Source organism: Piliocolobus tephrosceles, chromosome 4 (assembly GCF_002776525.5).
Source record: "Piliocolobus tephrosceles isolate RC106 chromosome 4, ASM277652v3, whole genome shotgun sequence".
NCBI lineage: Eukaryota > Metazoa > Chordata > Mammalia > Primates > Cercopithecidae > Piliocolobus > Piliocolobus tephrosceles.
In genome coordinates, this window is record NC_045437.1 from 174,614,284 (window position 1) to 174,628,561 (window position 14,278).

At 40.0% G+C, this 14,278-nt stretch overlaps 2 protein-coding genes and 1 pseudogene across 3 annotated transcripts in view; all 3 read left to right on the forward strand.

Moving 5' to 3' along the window:
• Positions 1 to 2,612, forward strand: part of CCDC112 (coiled-coil domain containing 112) — a 30,055-nt gene extending 27,443 nt beyond the window's left edge. The window contains exons 9-10 of the mRNA XM_023197606.1: positions 534 to 652; positions 1,882 to 2,612. Of these exons, the coding sequence (XP_023053374.1) occupies positions 534 to 652; positions 1,882 to 1,924 (162 nt within the window). The 3' untranslated portion in view covers positions 1,925 to 2,612. The remainder of the gene's footprint in view (positions 1 to 533; positions 653 to 1,881) is intronic.
• A 1,646-nt stretch (positions 2,613 to 4,258) lies between these two features.
• LOC111530412 lies at positions 4,259 to 5,092 on the forward strand (annotated as a pseudogene).
• A 1,752-nt stretch (positions 5,093 to 6,844) lies between these two features.
• The window catches only part of PGGT1B (protein geranylgeranyltransferase type I subunit beta), a 55,880-nt gene continuing 48,446 nt past the window's right edge, over positions 6,845 to 14,278 (forward strand). The window contains exon 1 of one of the 2 annotated variants that reach the window (XR_002727804.1): positions 6,845 to 7,034. Coding sequence is in view for 1 of the 2 variants with exons in the window: in XM_023197623.3 (XP_023053391.1) it covers positions 6,895 to 7,034 (140 nt within the window). In the remaining variant the exon portion in view is untranslated. The remainder of the gene's footprint in view (positions 7,035 to 14,278) is intronic. The other variant, XM_023197623.3, reaches the window with a different exon arrangement.

The following is a 14,278-nucleotide window of genomic DNA, read 5'->3' on the forward strand; positions in this document are numbered from 1 at the left end:
AGCAACCATTATTTGAATTCTGTCATTTTACTTTATGAGCACCATTTTCTTTCACTCTGAATTACTGTTCCCCCTACTTGTCATTTAAAAAATTTTCTATATGAACCTCTATTTTAGATAATGGCAGCTATGAGCATTGCTTAATCTCTTGTAGTACTCAGAGCTGAAGATGTTGGTGACCCTCATCGATAAAACAGAAGACTTATTGGTAGTTACTTATCCTAAATTTGTTATCTGGCTATATCACTAGCATACTTAGGTGCATTACATTTCTCTCATAATAGAAACAGAAAAATAAGAATAGAATAAAATAATAGAACTAAAAGAAATAAACTAACAGTTTATGAATAGATCGATGTAGTCTAAATTTTCCTTTAGCTATATGAGCCCAATGAGAAGTTTACTGAGGTTATTAATGGTTTTATTAGCCAATATTAACTATGTCTTTTAAAACTGCACTAAGCCTTTTACTTACTTACTAGTACAAACTGAGTTTGTATAATTAACTGGTACTATTTTACTTGTGATTACAGGTTGAAAACAATGTTAGTAGGGATCCCTCTAGGCTTTACAAACCCACGAAAGGTTGGGAAGAACGAACCAAAAAGACAGGACCAACAGGCTCTGGGCCACTTCTACATATCCCACATAGGTAAGAAAGAGAATTGGTGTTCATTTAGTAATTTAATTGCTGCATGTTTATATTTTATGCACTTACTATGTGTAAATTATATTTTTCTTTTTTTTTTTTTTTGAGACGGAGTCTTGCTCTGTCGCCCAGGCTGGAGTGCAGTGGCCTGATCTCAGCTCACTGCAAGCTCCGCCTCCCAGGTTCACGCCATTCTCCTGCCTCAGCCTCCCCAGTAGCTGGGACCACTGGCGCCCGCCACGTCGCCCGGCTAGTTTCTTATATGTTTCAGTAGAGACGGGGTTTCACCGTGTTAGCCATGATGATCTCGATCTCCTGACCTCGTGATCCACCCGTCTTGGCCTCCCAAAGTGCTGAGATTACAGGCTTGAGCCACCACGCCCGGCCTATATTTTTCATATATATATGAAAATATATATATAATGTATAAGTATAATGTATAAATGTTTTTTACCTAAATCTTTTTATATAAATATATAACATATATTTATATAATATATAAGTATATATAATATATATACACATTTGCCTTTCAGGTCACTTTTATTTAAAAATAAACAGTAGATAAAAGTAAAAGTAGGTCGGGTGCAGTGGCTCACGCCTGTAATCCCAGCACTTTGAGAGGCCAAGGAGGGCAGATCACGAGGTCAGGAGTTCAAGACCAGCCTGGCCAACATAGTGAAACCCCATCTCTACTAAAAATACAAAAAAAATTAGCCGGTCATGGTGGTGTGCACCTGTAGTCCCAGCTACTCAGGAGGCCGAGGCAGGAGAATCACTTGAACTTGGGAGGCAGAGGTTATGGTGAGCCGACATTGTGCCACCTGGGTAACAGAGTGAGACTCCATCTCAAAAAAATAAATAAATCAATAAAGTACAAGTAGTACCCAATGCCCTATTAGATACTACATTCATGTTAGTAGATGCCATTTTCTGCCTTTTTCACATTAATATTTATTTTTATAAGAAGAGTAGTATTGAAAAAGAATGAATGAAAGATTGATAGATTAATAAGTAGATTAATTGATTGGTTTGTCAGTCAATCAGTTTGAGAGCTAGAGCAAGAAATAAAACCTTAATGAAGATTGCAAACCTACATGCCCATATGAACCAGACAAACAACATGCAGGGTAGGTTATATATATATTTTAAAGTTAGCATTTAATCAGATAGGGTTTTTTTCTTTTTAATTTCCTATATATTTACAATTGCTTTTCTCTTTTTCTCCTTAGGGCTATTCCAACCTGGAGACAAGGAATACAGAGAAGAGTATGAGATAATGAAATTGCTATTCTGTTGAAAAGAATGTTAACATACTAAGTTATACCAGGGAGAAAGTGACTAACCGTGTTCTTTAAATATAAATAGCCTACTCAGATTGATTATTGTGCTATATTGTGAATTGAGAGGTATTAAGTTTCATGAGGCTTTGTCATTAGTATTCCTGCTTCTACCACGAATGTATTTAATATATGTGTTGGCCTATTATTGATGTAAAAGTTATTTAAATAAGTTAATGTTACAAACATTATTTAATTTAAATATTCAAAACATTTCAAAGAGATTTTGTTTTTGTCATAGCATAGCAAAATAAATTGGAACAATCATACAATGACATTTTTTAAACCAAAATTTTGTAACTTTTGTAACTTGGAGTTAAGTTAGCTTGAGTAACAAAAAGGTAAAGTGGTTTTTGTTTAGAGTTCTGAAATGTTAGTACTTTTTCTCTGTTTAACAAATTGGCAGTTTGTCAGTTGTGACATTTTTGTGTAATAAATATTTTGTATTTGTTTGAAGCATGCTTTGTTTTGTATAGAGAATATTTATTTTAAAAATATGTCTCTCATATACCCTATTAATTGTATTATTGATATAATCTTTTTGGTTTCCTTCAGCAATCCCAAATTTTCCTTCAGCCCTTCTGGATTGCACACATTTATAAAATCTTCGTGTCTTTCACATCTTCCTGGCTAATGCAGTTTTCTTTTCTGCTTCTGTTTGCCTCACAATAGGAAAATTCTTTGTTCTGAAACATCATCTGAAATAAGCCAGCTTTAGAATACTGTGATTTCTCTTGATGGCACTTAAAATGTTTTAGGTGGGGCATGGTGGCTTATGCCTGTAATCCCAGCACTTTCAGAGGTCAAGGTAGGAGAATTGAGGCCTGGAGTTTGACACTAGCCTGGGCAACACAGGGAGACCCTGTCTCTATGAAAAAAAATTGAATTAACTGGGTATGGTGGCACACACCTGTAGTCTCAGCTACTTGGGAGGATAAGGTTGGAGGATCACTTGAACCCAGGAATTCCAGGTTGCAGTGAGCTACTAAGGCACCACTGCACTCCACCCTGGGTGAGAGAGTGACACCCTGTCTAAAATGAATGAAGGAAGGAATGAATGAATAAGATCTTTTAAAGCTGTTAGATTAACATATTCAGTCAAAAGAATTAGTTCTTAAATTTCTAAACTTTTATACATGAAAACACAATGTAATTGAATACAGTTCAACTTTTCATATTATAAAATAATTCCTTTCTAACTTTAATTTGTTCTCAAAGATAGTATATACATAAAAACATAGGAAATTTCTTATAATTTTTGTCTTAGATAATCTTTATCTTTCATTGTTAATGTGATGCATTTAAGTTAAATGACTCATAAATGTACTATGAATAGTGATCAAAATCTTTTCTTATTTTATAGTTAATATTCAAAGTAGATGGCTTCCAAAGTTTAGAAACTGAATTCTGATTTGTACAGTTATTGGGGCAGAATGAGAAAATTGACCTAAAAGATCCTTAAACAGGAGTTGCTGGCTTTGTTACTTGTTTTCAAAAACTTTTTTGTAATGATTTGAAGTCGTTTAGAGATAAAATATAGAGGCTGGGCGCAGTGGCTCAGGCTTGTAATCCCAGCACTTTGGGAGGCCAAGGTGGGCATATCATGTGAGGTCAGGAATTCAAGACCAGCCTAGCCAACATGGTAAAACACTATCTCTACTGAAAATACAAAAATTAACCTGGTGTGATAGTTCACACCTGTACTCCCAGCTACCTGAGAGGCTGAGGCAGGAGAATCGCTGGGACCTGGAAGGCGGAGGTTGCAGTCAGCTGAGATTGCGCCACTGTACTCCAGCCTGGGCAACAGAGTGAGACTCCATCTCCAAAAATAAATACATAAATAAAATATAGAGCAAGACAAGGGAATTTAAAAGCAGAACTGAGAAGCTACAAGACACAAAAAACGTTTCTTACGTATTGCTTTTTTACGTGTTGCTTTTTGTTGCACGGAAATGCAGCTTTCAAATTCCTGTATCTAAGGTAAGCATTCTGCATGATGTGATTCTTATGGCTTTGTTTTTTTATTTTTTTTTAAATAAAGAAAAGTATGGAAGTTCCTCCGAAGAAATCAGTTTTTCTAGCTGAATCTGAAATAAATGATGAGTTTATTATATAGATCCTTTACATAAAAGATGTAAGATAAACACAAATATCTTCAGTTACAGAGTTCATAGAAGTTACAGGTTCATAAACTAGATGTCAAATAAACATTTCTTTTACTGGTTTAAAAGGTACATTAGCTTCTTCTCCGAGAAAACATCATTCGCGGATGACGCCAGTGCAGCAGGGGGCCTGGGATGGGGAACTGGGGTCGCAGCTGGCCCTGGGATGGGGAACTGGGATCGCGGCCATGGAGTGGGTCGGGGCCAGCCGCAGAGCTCCCGGAGGCAAGGCCAGGGCCAAGGAGTAGATGCTTGTCACCAAGCTGGGTCACCTGGTCAAGGACATGAAGATGAAGTCCCTGGAGGAGATCTGTCTCTTCTCCCCGCCCGTCAAGGAGTCTGTGATCATTGACTTTTCCCTGGGGCCTCTCTCAAGGGTGAAGTTTTGAAGACATGCCAGTGCAAAAGCAGATCCGCACCGGCCAACGCACCAGGTTTAAGGCGTTTGTTGCCATTGGGCACAATGGCCACACTGATCTGGGTGTTAGGCTCCAAGGAGGTGGCCACTGCCATCCGTGGGGCCATCATCCTGGCCAAGCTCTCCGTTGTGCCCATGCACAGAGGCTACTGGGGAAACAAGATTGGCAAGCCCCACACCATCCCTTGCAAGGTGACAGGCTGCAGCGGCTCTGTGCTGGCCCAGGTCATCCCTGCACCCAGGGGCACTGGCATCGTTGGCCCCCATGGCCAAGAAGCTGCTGCTGATGGCTGGTATCGATGACTGCTACACCTCAGCCAAGGGCTGCACTGCCATCCTGCACAACTTCACCATGGTCATTTTTGATGCCATCTCTAAGGCCTACAGCAGGCTGACCCCTGACCTCTGGAAGGAGACTGTATTCACCAAGTCTCCCTATCAAGAATTCACTGACCACCTCCTCAAGACCCACACCAGAGTCTCTGTGCAGAGGACCCAGGCTCCAGCGGTGGCTACAACATAGGGTTGTACAAGAAAAATAAAGTGAAGTAAGCCTGGGAAAAAAAAAGTACATTAATAAGAAATATAGAAAAAACACTAAAGAAGAAATGTTATAAAGTACTCATAATTCCAGGTAACTTTTACAAAAATCATATCTACATATTTTTAAATTGTTACAGTCATTTGGTACATATTAATTACTATGCCATAATTGCATTACACATTTTCGTACATTTCTACGTAATTCAGACATCATCATGTAGTGGCTAAATAATATTTAATTATATAGATGTTCTATCATTCCCATTCTGTTATGCATATGCCAACAATCTTACATGGCTAAAATCACTCATGGAAACCTTTCACCAACCCAGGAGGCATTCTATATTATCTCTCAATGAGTCTCACATCGCAAATTTTTCCTCCAGATTTGGATCAGACTGCTAGTACTTGAACTGAGAATCAGATGAAATATTTGGCTTCCCTAACTTAAGGGCCATGTTTATTAGAATTAATTTTCTGAGAATGTATAGAGTGCCCATAGCTGATTCCAGTAAGTTAAACGTGTATAAGACTCCACTTTGAAAATCTTCAGGTATTTGGGGGTATGTGTGCTAAGTGAGAGATGTTAATTGTAGTAACAGTGAAAACTCCAGACTGGGCATACCTGATGGGCAAGGACTGTGAGCTCCGTATTTGAAGTACCGAGGACAACCTAGTATCCATCTCTGGCTGTTTGTTAATGCAGTATTTTGTAAAGACATGCAGGAATACCTGTGAATAAGTAGTTAATAGTACCAAAAATTAGAGCACTTTGGATTGTTGAATAAGTGTAAGATTACCCCAGCCCATAGAGTATAAGAATTACGTTTTCTAAGAAAGCTAACAAAACTATACCAAAAATTTTATTAGTTAAGCTGATTACAGGGAACCTAGTTTAGTTCTATTATTGGGTGGATCCCCCCACCCCGCTACCCAGGAATGCCTCATGAACGTTTAAAGGGCATAGTATAATGGCTAAAACAACTTAAATCCCTATTTTTGGGGAAAAAAACAAAACTAGAAACATGTTTAATTTTTTTAGAATGCAGGTAATTGGAGAAGATGTTGGGCTTATTTTGCTGTTGCAGATTGATGCACCATTGATTCTTGATAATACGTCGACTGAAGGAAAGTAAAATCTAGGATTTGTAAAAGCATGACGCAAGCAGTCACACATAGGTATGAATATGCATGTTGTATATGTTTGGGGGCATTATATACAGATTTTTAAGTGATTCCTGGTATCCGGAAAGGATTAGGATTAGGAAAGTCGCTGAACTTTCGTAGTGTCAATAAACATTTATCTCCACTGTTTTGTTTTTGCTTTTTGTTTCGTTTCCCTAACCGTTCAGCTTAAACCTGGCCCTCCAAAAATGAAGCTGTTAGCAAGTTTATAGTGATCCATCCCCGTTTTCAAATATACCATACTCAGGTCCTACAGAGCCAGAATTGTCTCAAAGCGAACTTGATGCTTTTGACCTTGGGCTTCCCAAGATAAAAATTCTGACGGAGGGATTTGTGGGCTGGATTTTCACACGCCTGCGAGGTGTTTACAAGCCTCGAGGGCTTTGGGTAGAAATGGCTGGGTCATGCTCTAGCTAGGGAGATAACGCAGAGAGGAAGCGCTGCACAAGACCCAGATGATTGCGGTTGCAAATACTGGCTTAGCCTGCGGCGAGTGCAGGTCCCCTCACCCGGCACCTCCGGGTCAGCCCAGGAGGGTTCTTTCATTCCGCGCGCCAACTGATTCCGGGTCGCGGCGGACGTCGCTTCCGGAGCAGCATGGCGGCCACTGAGGACGAGCGGCTAGCCGGGAGCGGTGAGGGGGAGCGGCTGGATTTCTTGCGGGATCGCCATGTGCGATTTTTCCAGCGCTGCCTCCAGGTTTTGCCGGAGCGCTACTCTTCGCTCGAGACAAGCAGGTAACTCGTGGCACAGTCAGCCAGGGTGGCACAAGGCCCGGGCCCCAGCGGAAAGGCGCGGCGGAGTTGGACCGCAAACTGGGCGCCGGAAGGGGACTGCGCCGCCTCGCACCTGGCACTGACTGGTTCCCAGCGGGCTTGAGGTTACCCTCACTTCCCCGCCGTACCGTGGGAAGATCTGGAAGGCTGTACGTCCAGGGCTGTAGAATCTCCAGTTTCCGCCGTTTTCACTTCCCATTTTTTTCTGGCAACTCTGAGCTTCTTTTTTACCCCCTCCCATAGCCTGTCACTTTGCCTCATTACTTCCGAGTGTGAAAGGAAAAGGACAAAGTTTGTCGTCGTATTTTTAGATGAATACTCCTATGCATCTCTGTCCTCTGTAAAGTCGGTAACTCTTAATAGAGTGTCTGTATGGTGTGTTATGTGTAGGAGCGGCAGAGAACCTCTAAGGTCTTAGAAACTTTATGGGAACTATGAATCTAATGGTAGGCGAAAGAGGTGCGGTGTTGCGTGAAGCAGCCTGTTCAAAGTATTGCAATAGCTGAAGAGTGTGATGCGGCAGAGGCTAAGCGACTTCATTTACAGTAGAAGCCGGGGATGAGGAGAAAGGAGAAGGCGATCTTTGCCCTGCATTGCTGTGTTTTGAAGTGAGGCTCAAAAGCTGCTTGAGACTGGATGGGAGGAAAGAGCAGATTGTTTTTGCTGTGTTCTCTCCCCACGTTTTCTAAATTCTGAGTTGCTGGTATATTTTGAACACTGTATGACTGGATCAGTTTGGGGAGCTTTGCAGATTACTTCTGCACACTCGGTCAAGAACTATATTATGGTAGGTGCTAGAACACAGCTGAACAAGACAAGCATTTGTATAGATTTCTGTGTTATATGTTAGTGTAGGGTTCATAAGAGTATATAGACAGGCATGTACGTAATCCAGATTTCTTTAGAGAGGCCTTCCTTAAACACCCTTCCCAAAGGGACCACTTCCAAGACCACCTTACATTATGTATTTATTGGTTCATTTGTTTAATATCTTTCTATTACACTGGATTATAAACTTCACAAAGGTAACATTTTTGTCTATCTTGTTTACCTCTATACTTAGGACTGGGCTGCCCTGTCCAATCTGGTGGCCACTAGCCACATTTGGCGATTTCGATTTGAATTAATTAAATAAAATTAAAAATTAAGTTATCCTGTTTGCAGTAGCCACCACCTTTCAAGTGCTCAGTTGCCATATTGGTCAGTGGCAGTTGTTTCTGTTTCAACATTTGCAACATCTTAGTTTGCGCTAGGTCCTTAAATAGTACCTGGTATATGAGAAGCACTAAGAAATATTTGTTGAATAATGTGAGCTGAGCCCTGAAGGATGAACAGATTCTTACAAAAGAAAGAGTGAAACGTGTGTATTCCTTCCTTCTCCCATAGGTGTTGATTGATTAGCAGAGCCCATACCTTCACTGAGAGATTCAGATTTCCATACCGAAAGATTATGATTGTAGTGATATGAGATGTTTTAAAATGTTGATAAATCATTTATATCTTAATGGGGATTAATTTTATGTGAATTCAAAGGGTTTGTATAAAAAGTCTTCCATCCTGTTTTTGTTATTGATACATAATATGCATATTTATCATATACATACTGTTTAGGTAGATGCAGTGTATAAGTCTTGTGAGCTGATTTAAATTGTGATTGTTAAACAGTTGAACTTTGCTTGCAGCTATCACTGTAAGTCTGTGGTTGCATTTTCAAAGTGCGAATGTGTTTGGCCTGTTCTATAAAATTCCAGCTTGGACAAATCCATATAGAATAAATGTACTTTGGCATTAAACTGTATAATTCTGTTCACAGCATAAGTAAAACAGCACAAATTTCTGACTTATTTAACTTCAGTATAAGCATAGGGTCAACACCAGGTGTTACATATTAGATAACAGATCTATAACACCTTAGTGCGTTAGTTAAGCAATATTATATCCTTTTTTGTCTAATGTTTGTCACATGAATAGAATTTTTACGTCATTATAGCCCACATAACTGCATTTAAGATAACTGCATATATCGGTTTCTGTAGTGTTTTTTAAGTTTTTCTCTTTCCTAACTCACAGACTTTATTTTCTTTAGCACTAAGTTCCTTTGTGGTGCATGTGATTCATAACTGACTTTAAAATGCTTGTGAAGAAACTCCAGCCTTTTCAGCAAAGGTGACTGGTCACAAAGTTTCTGCTGATTTTTAAGGCAAAACCATACATTGGGCAAGCCACAAGTCTTACCTAGTTGATTTCCACAGTCATCCATAGAGTGGCTCCCCGTGTGTCTAGGTGCAGGGATACAGTGTTAAACCAATGATTCAAGTGTTCCTCTGTTCATTTGTTTTTACCAATAAGTATGAAAAAGCTGACCTTTGAGAAGGCTAATATTAGACTGGATATTTAGACACTTATTTTCTGATTCACCATTTTGGCAAAATTACTCTTATTTTCCTGTTTCTTTTAGCTTGACCAATAGGAATAATTTTTACTTTTCTAGTGGCGATAACTTTATGAAAATAAAAAGTGTATTGTCTGCTGTTTCATCAGAGATTTTTCTTTTATATTGACTTCTTAAAATGATAGTTACTAGTTTACAACTCAAGTGAATATTATATCTTGCATTGGGAGCTTTATCAATTACCAGGTTTCTTTTATAAGTAGTTTAGGAAGTTTAGTGTGGTTTATGAGTTATTGTTGCCATATGTATTTGGGTAATAGGAATTAGTCCTTTTTATTAAGGAACAAATTAGTGACAATTTTCTGTTATTTTTACAGTCAGCTGTTCTAGAAGAAGGGTTTCAGCAGTTAGCTTTTATTTCACAAGGCATTTACAATCTAGCTAGTCTTTGTATTCTCATGTCCCTCTATCTTCCCCTATGTATCCTGTGTTAGAACCTCTCTGCTGCCTCCCATTCTGCAACTACTTTGTTCTTTCATTTCCTCGCTTTTTTTTTTTTTTGAGACAGAGTCTCACTCTGTCGCCAGGCTGGAGTGCGGTGGTGCCGTCTCTCCTTACTGCAACCTCCGCCTCCTGGGTTCAAGTGATTCTCCTGCCTCAGCCTCCCGAGTAGCTGGGACTACAGGTGTGTGCCACCACGCTCAGCTGATTTTTTGTATTTTGAGTGGAGACAGGGTTTCACCATGTTGGCCAGGATGGTCTGGGTCTCTTGACCTTGTGATCCACCCGCCACAGTCTCTCAAAGTGCTGGGATTACAGGCATGAGCCACCGCGCCCGTTCTCTTAAATATATCACAGTCTAGCAGTACATCTTTGAAAGTGTAGTGGTCGGAGGCTCTAAGTAGTGACTTGTATGTGCTTGTAAAAATGCACATACCTGGGCCCTTTCCCAGACCTTCACTGGATTCTGTGTGGGCCTTGTGGGACTCTGCATTATAACAAGCATCTCAGGTGGTTCTAATGCAGGCTAAAGTTAGAGACTGTTTGTCTTATAGGAGAAACAAATACGCAGTGATTCCCAACTCTAATGGGCATGTGAATCACTTGGGGATCTTGTTAAAATGCAGATTCTGATTGCATAAGCCTGGGTCATTGTATTTTTAGATGAATACTCCTGTGCATCCCTGTCCTCTGTAAAGTTATTAACTCTTAATGGAGTGTCTGTATGGTGTTTTATGTGTAGGAGCGGCAGCGAACCTCTAAGGTCTTAGAAATTTACTTTATGGGAACTATAAATCTAATGGTAGGCAAAAGAGGTGCGGTGTTGCATGAAGCAGTCTGTTAAAGTATATTGCAGTAGCTGAGGAGTGTGATGCTGAATGTGAGCTGAAGATGCTGCAGTTCTGACAAGTGCCTAGATGATTCTGATATGGCTAATGCCCTGACTACACAAAATGATTGTGATATTCTGAGGGCATTCTGAAAGTACCTAAGTAACTCAACCTGAAGAGAGACAGGGACTAGAGAAGGCTTCTTGGAAGAAGTGACCGCAAAGCTAAATCTTAAAGAATGTGTTCCAGTGTTTTGTTATTGTTGTTGCAAATGGACAATAAGAAAAATGAAGCTGGAGAAGTGAGTGTTGAGCAGAAAACTTCACTTAGTTCTCTAGTAGTGGTTCAAAATGTAAAGGGATGTGGTAGGAACGTAATCTGAAGAGGTAGGCATGCATCAGATTATGGAAAGCTTTGTGTGCTTATCTAGAAACATAAGTTGGATATCATGTAAGTGACAGGAATAGTCATTTGTATAGCCGTATATCACATGGTACAGGACCAGAACCAGAGAGACCGATGAGGCCACTGATGTGGTAGTCCAGGAGAGAGATGCTGAGGCAGTGAAGTAGGGCTAGAGAAGAGGGGATGAAGAAGAAGGAGGAGTCCCAGGATTCTTGAATTGGAACTACCATCTGGTCTGGAGAATAAAAGGCAAAAGGAGCCAGTTGAGAAAGGAAGAAGATGATATCTTTTTTTTTTTTTTGAGACGGAGTCTGGCTCTGTCGCCCAGGCTGGAGTGCATTGGCCGAATCTCAGCTCACTGCAAGCTCCGCTTCCCGGGTTTACGCCATTCTCCTGCCTCAGCCTCCGGAGTAGCTGGGACTACAGGCGCCCACCACCTCGCCCGGCTAGTTTTTTGTATTTTTTAGTAGAGACGGGGTTTCACCGTGTTAAGTCAGGATGGTCTCGATCTCCTGACCTCGTGATCCGCCCGTCTCGGCCTCCCAAAGTGCTGGGATTACAGGCTTGAACCACCGCGCCCGGCCGATGATTTCTATAATAGCACTTAACATGTAACCTCCTTAAGGTTAGGCAGCTTTATTCATTTTTGTCGTGACATCTAGTCTCTAGTAGGTGTTCAGTAGATGTTTCTTACTGAAAAATTATGATAGTAGAAAAACTATTTTACAAGTTAAATAATTTCACAGATATATGACTGTACTTAAAAGTATTTACCAGATGAATCAGCCATTGAAAAACAATTGTAAATGAAGAATAATGCTTCAAATTCCAGAGTTCGTGCAGTCTTTCAGTCATTTGTTTCGAAGTATTATGGCATTATCTATGTGCTAGTATTTTAACTTCATGATTAAGTCTAATGTATCCTCTAAGGCTCTCTCTTCGCTGACATGGTTATCAATTTTATTTGTGTTCTTATTTCTTAATGTAGATGCTTTTTTATCATTTTAGAACTCTGCAATATGATGTAGCCATAGGCCCATCTGATATCTAGGCATGAATGTAGTCCATTGTTTAAGACACTTGGAGAGACTGGGAAAGGAAGGGGTTGCACCAGAAAGGGTCAGGACAAGCGATGCAAAGTTTGGGAATCTAGTCAACTGTCATAAATTAGTGTTTTCAATATATTCCTTATATCAGTATGACTAAGTTCTTTTTTCCACTGTCCAGACTGTAGACTGTTTTTAATCCTTTTTGTGTGTGTGTGTGACGGAGTTTCGCTATTGTTGCCCAGGCTGGTGTGCGATGGCACGATCTTAGCTCACTGCAACCTCAACTCACTGTAACCTCCACTTGCCGGGTTCAAGTGAGTCTTCTGCCTCAGCCTCCCTAGTAGCTGAGATTACAGGCACCCGCCACCACACCTTGCTGACTTTTTGTTTTTTTAGTAGAGATGGAGTTTCACCATGTTGGCCAAGCTGGTCTAGAATTCCTGACCTCAGTTGATCCACCCACCTTGACCTCCCAAAGTGCTGGGATTACAGGAGTGAGCCACCGCGCCCAACTTTCTTGTTGTTCTTATTTTATCTTTGGGGTATGTATGTTCTTAAGCCTGGAATATTTGACATCTTTTGGAGACACTTAGGTTAACCCTCTTGTCTGTGAATTGATTCTTTGGTAAAGCGACTTGATTGGGGGTTGGGGGATGTTAGTTTTTCATCCTTGTAAGATAAATTTCTTATACATATTGTTCAGAGTGGTAGAAGAGGGGTGAACAGAAAGATATTGCTTGCTTATTTCTACTTCCTAGGCTGCAGACTCAGATTGAGTTCTAGGGAAAAGAAGAAAGAAAGAGAATAAACAGATATTCTCTGAAATAAGTAATAAAGTAAAAATAACATCATTGGCTTGATTTTAGGTGCATGTGTTCGCGCAATTACCCCTCTCTACACCTGTGCTGAGTCAGGTTGCCCAGAAGTTCATTCCCAAGTAGAAGTCATCTAGGAACCATGAAACCCTACATTATATTATTTCTCTCAGAGGCCCACAGCCCAAAATTCCTTTGTGTTTTTTGTGGCTTGTTTTAATTCTCTTTCTTTCAGTTTTAGGACTACTTGAGAATTCTGGTGTGATCGGAAGGGGAATGATTTCCCAGACTCTTTTAAAGGGAGGCCAGATATTTGCCCCAGAGTGACTTATTGGTTCTGTCTGCCAAGCGTTTCTGATGGGACCTCTCTTTATAAACATAAGCCATTCACCATAACTCTGTTAATCTCGTAAACCTTGTAGAGTCTCAACCTAAGTCTTCACCTATGAGTTGAAAATGCTGGACTTTCAGGAGCCCTTAATAATTAAGTATGCAAGATTTTAAAATACCATCACATGGCTGATTTCTTGTATTTGGTACTTACATATAAATAGTGCATTCATATACAGGAGCAAGTAACATGACAAATAGATTATTCAGATAACATATACAGATAAGAGTATGACTTTAAAGCAGGTTTTCTCAACCTCAGCACTATTGACATTTTAGATGAGATAATTCTTGGTTGTATGATGGGCCTGTCCTGTGTGTTGTAGACATTTAGCAGCAGCCCTGGCTTTTACCCACTCAATGCCAGTAACTCCCTTCTCTACTGTGACAACCAAGAATGTTTGATTCTGATGTGTTAACGTTAGGGGCAGTGTTCCCAGTAGAGAACCACTGTTCTAGAGCAGTGCTTCTGAAACCTGCCTGCACATTAAAATTACCTGGGAAATTAAAAACAAAAACAAACCCAAAGGGCTCAGACCCCACCTTACACCCGTAGATTTGATTGTGAAGTAGGACCTTGATCTCTATGTTATGTTGGTAGTGTTTTGGTCGTTTTTAAGCAGATTCTAATGAGCAGCCAGGTTTGAGAAGCACCTCTGTGGAGAACACCACTTTGGGACCTAAACTTCTTGAGTAGTTTTGATTGTCTAGTGTTGAAATTTCAGGTAAATTCCTTGAGTTTTTTTGGATTTTATTTTCTTCAGTTAGAAAATTAAAGAGATGGACTAGATCATTTCTGAATTTGTTAATTTAGAAAAAAATC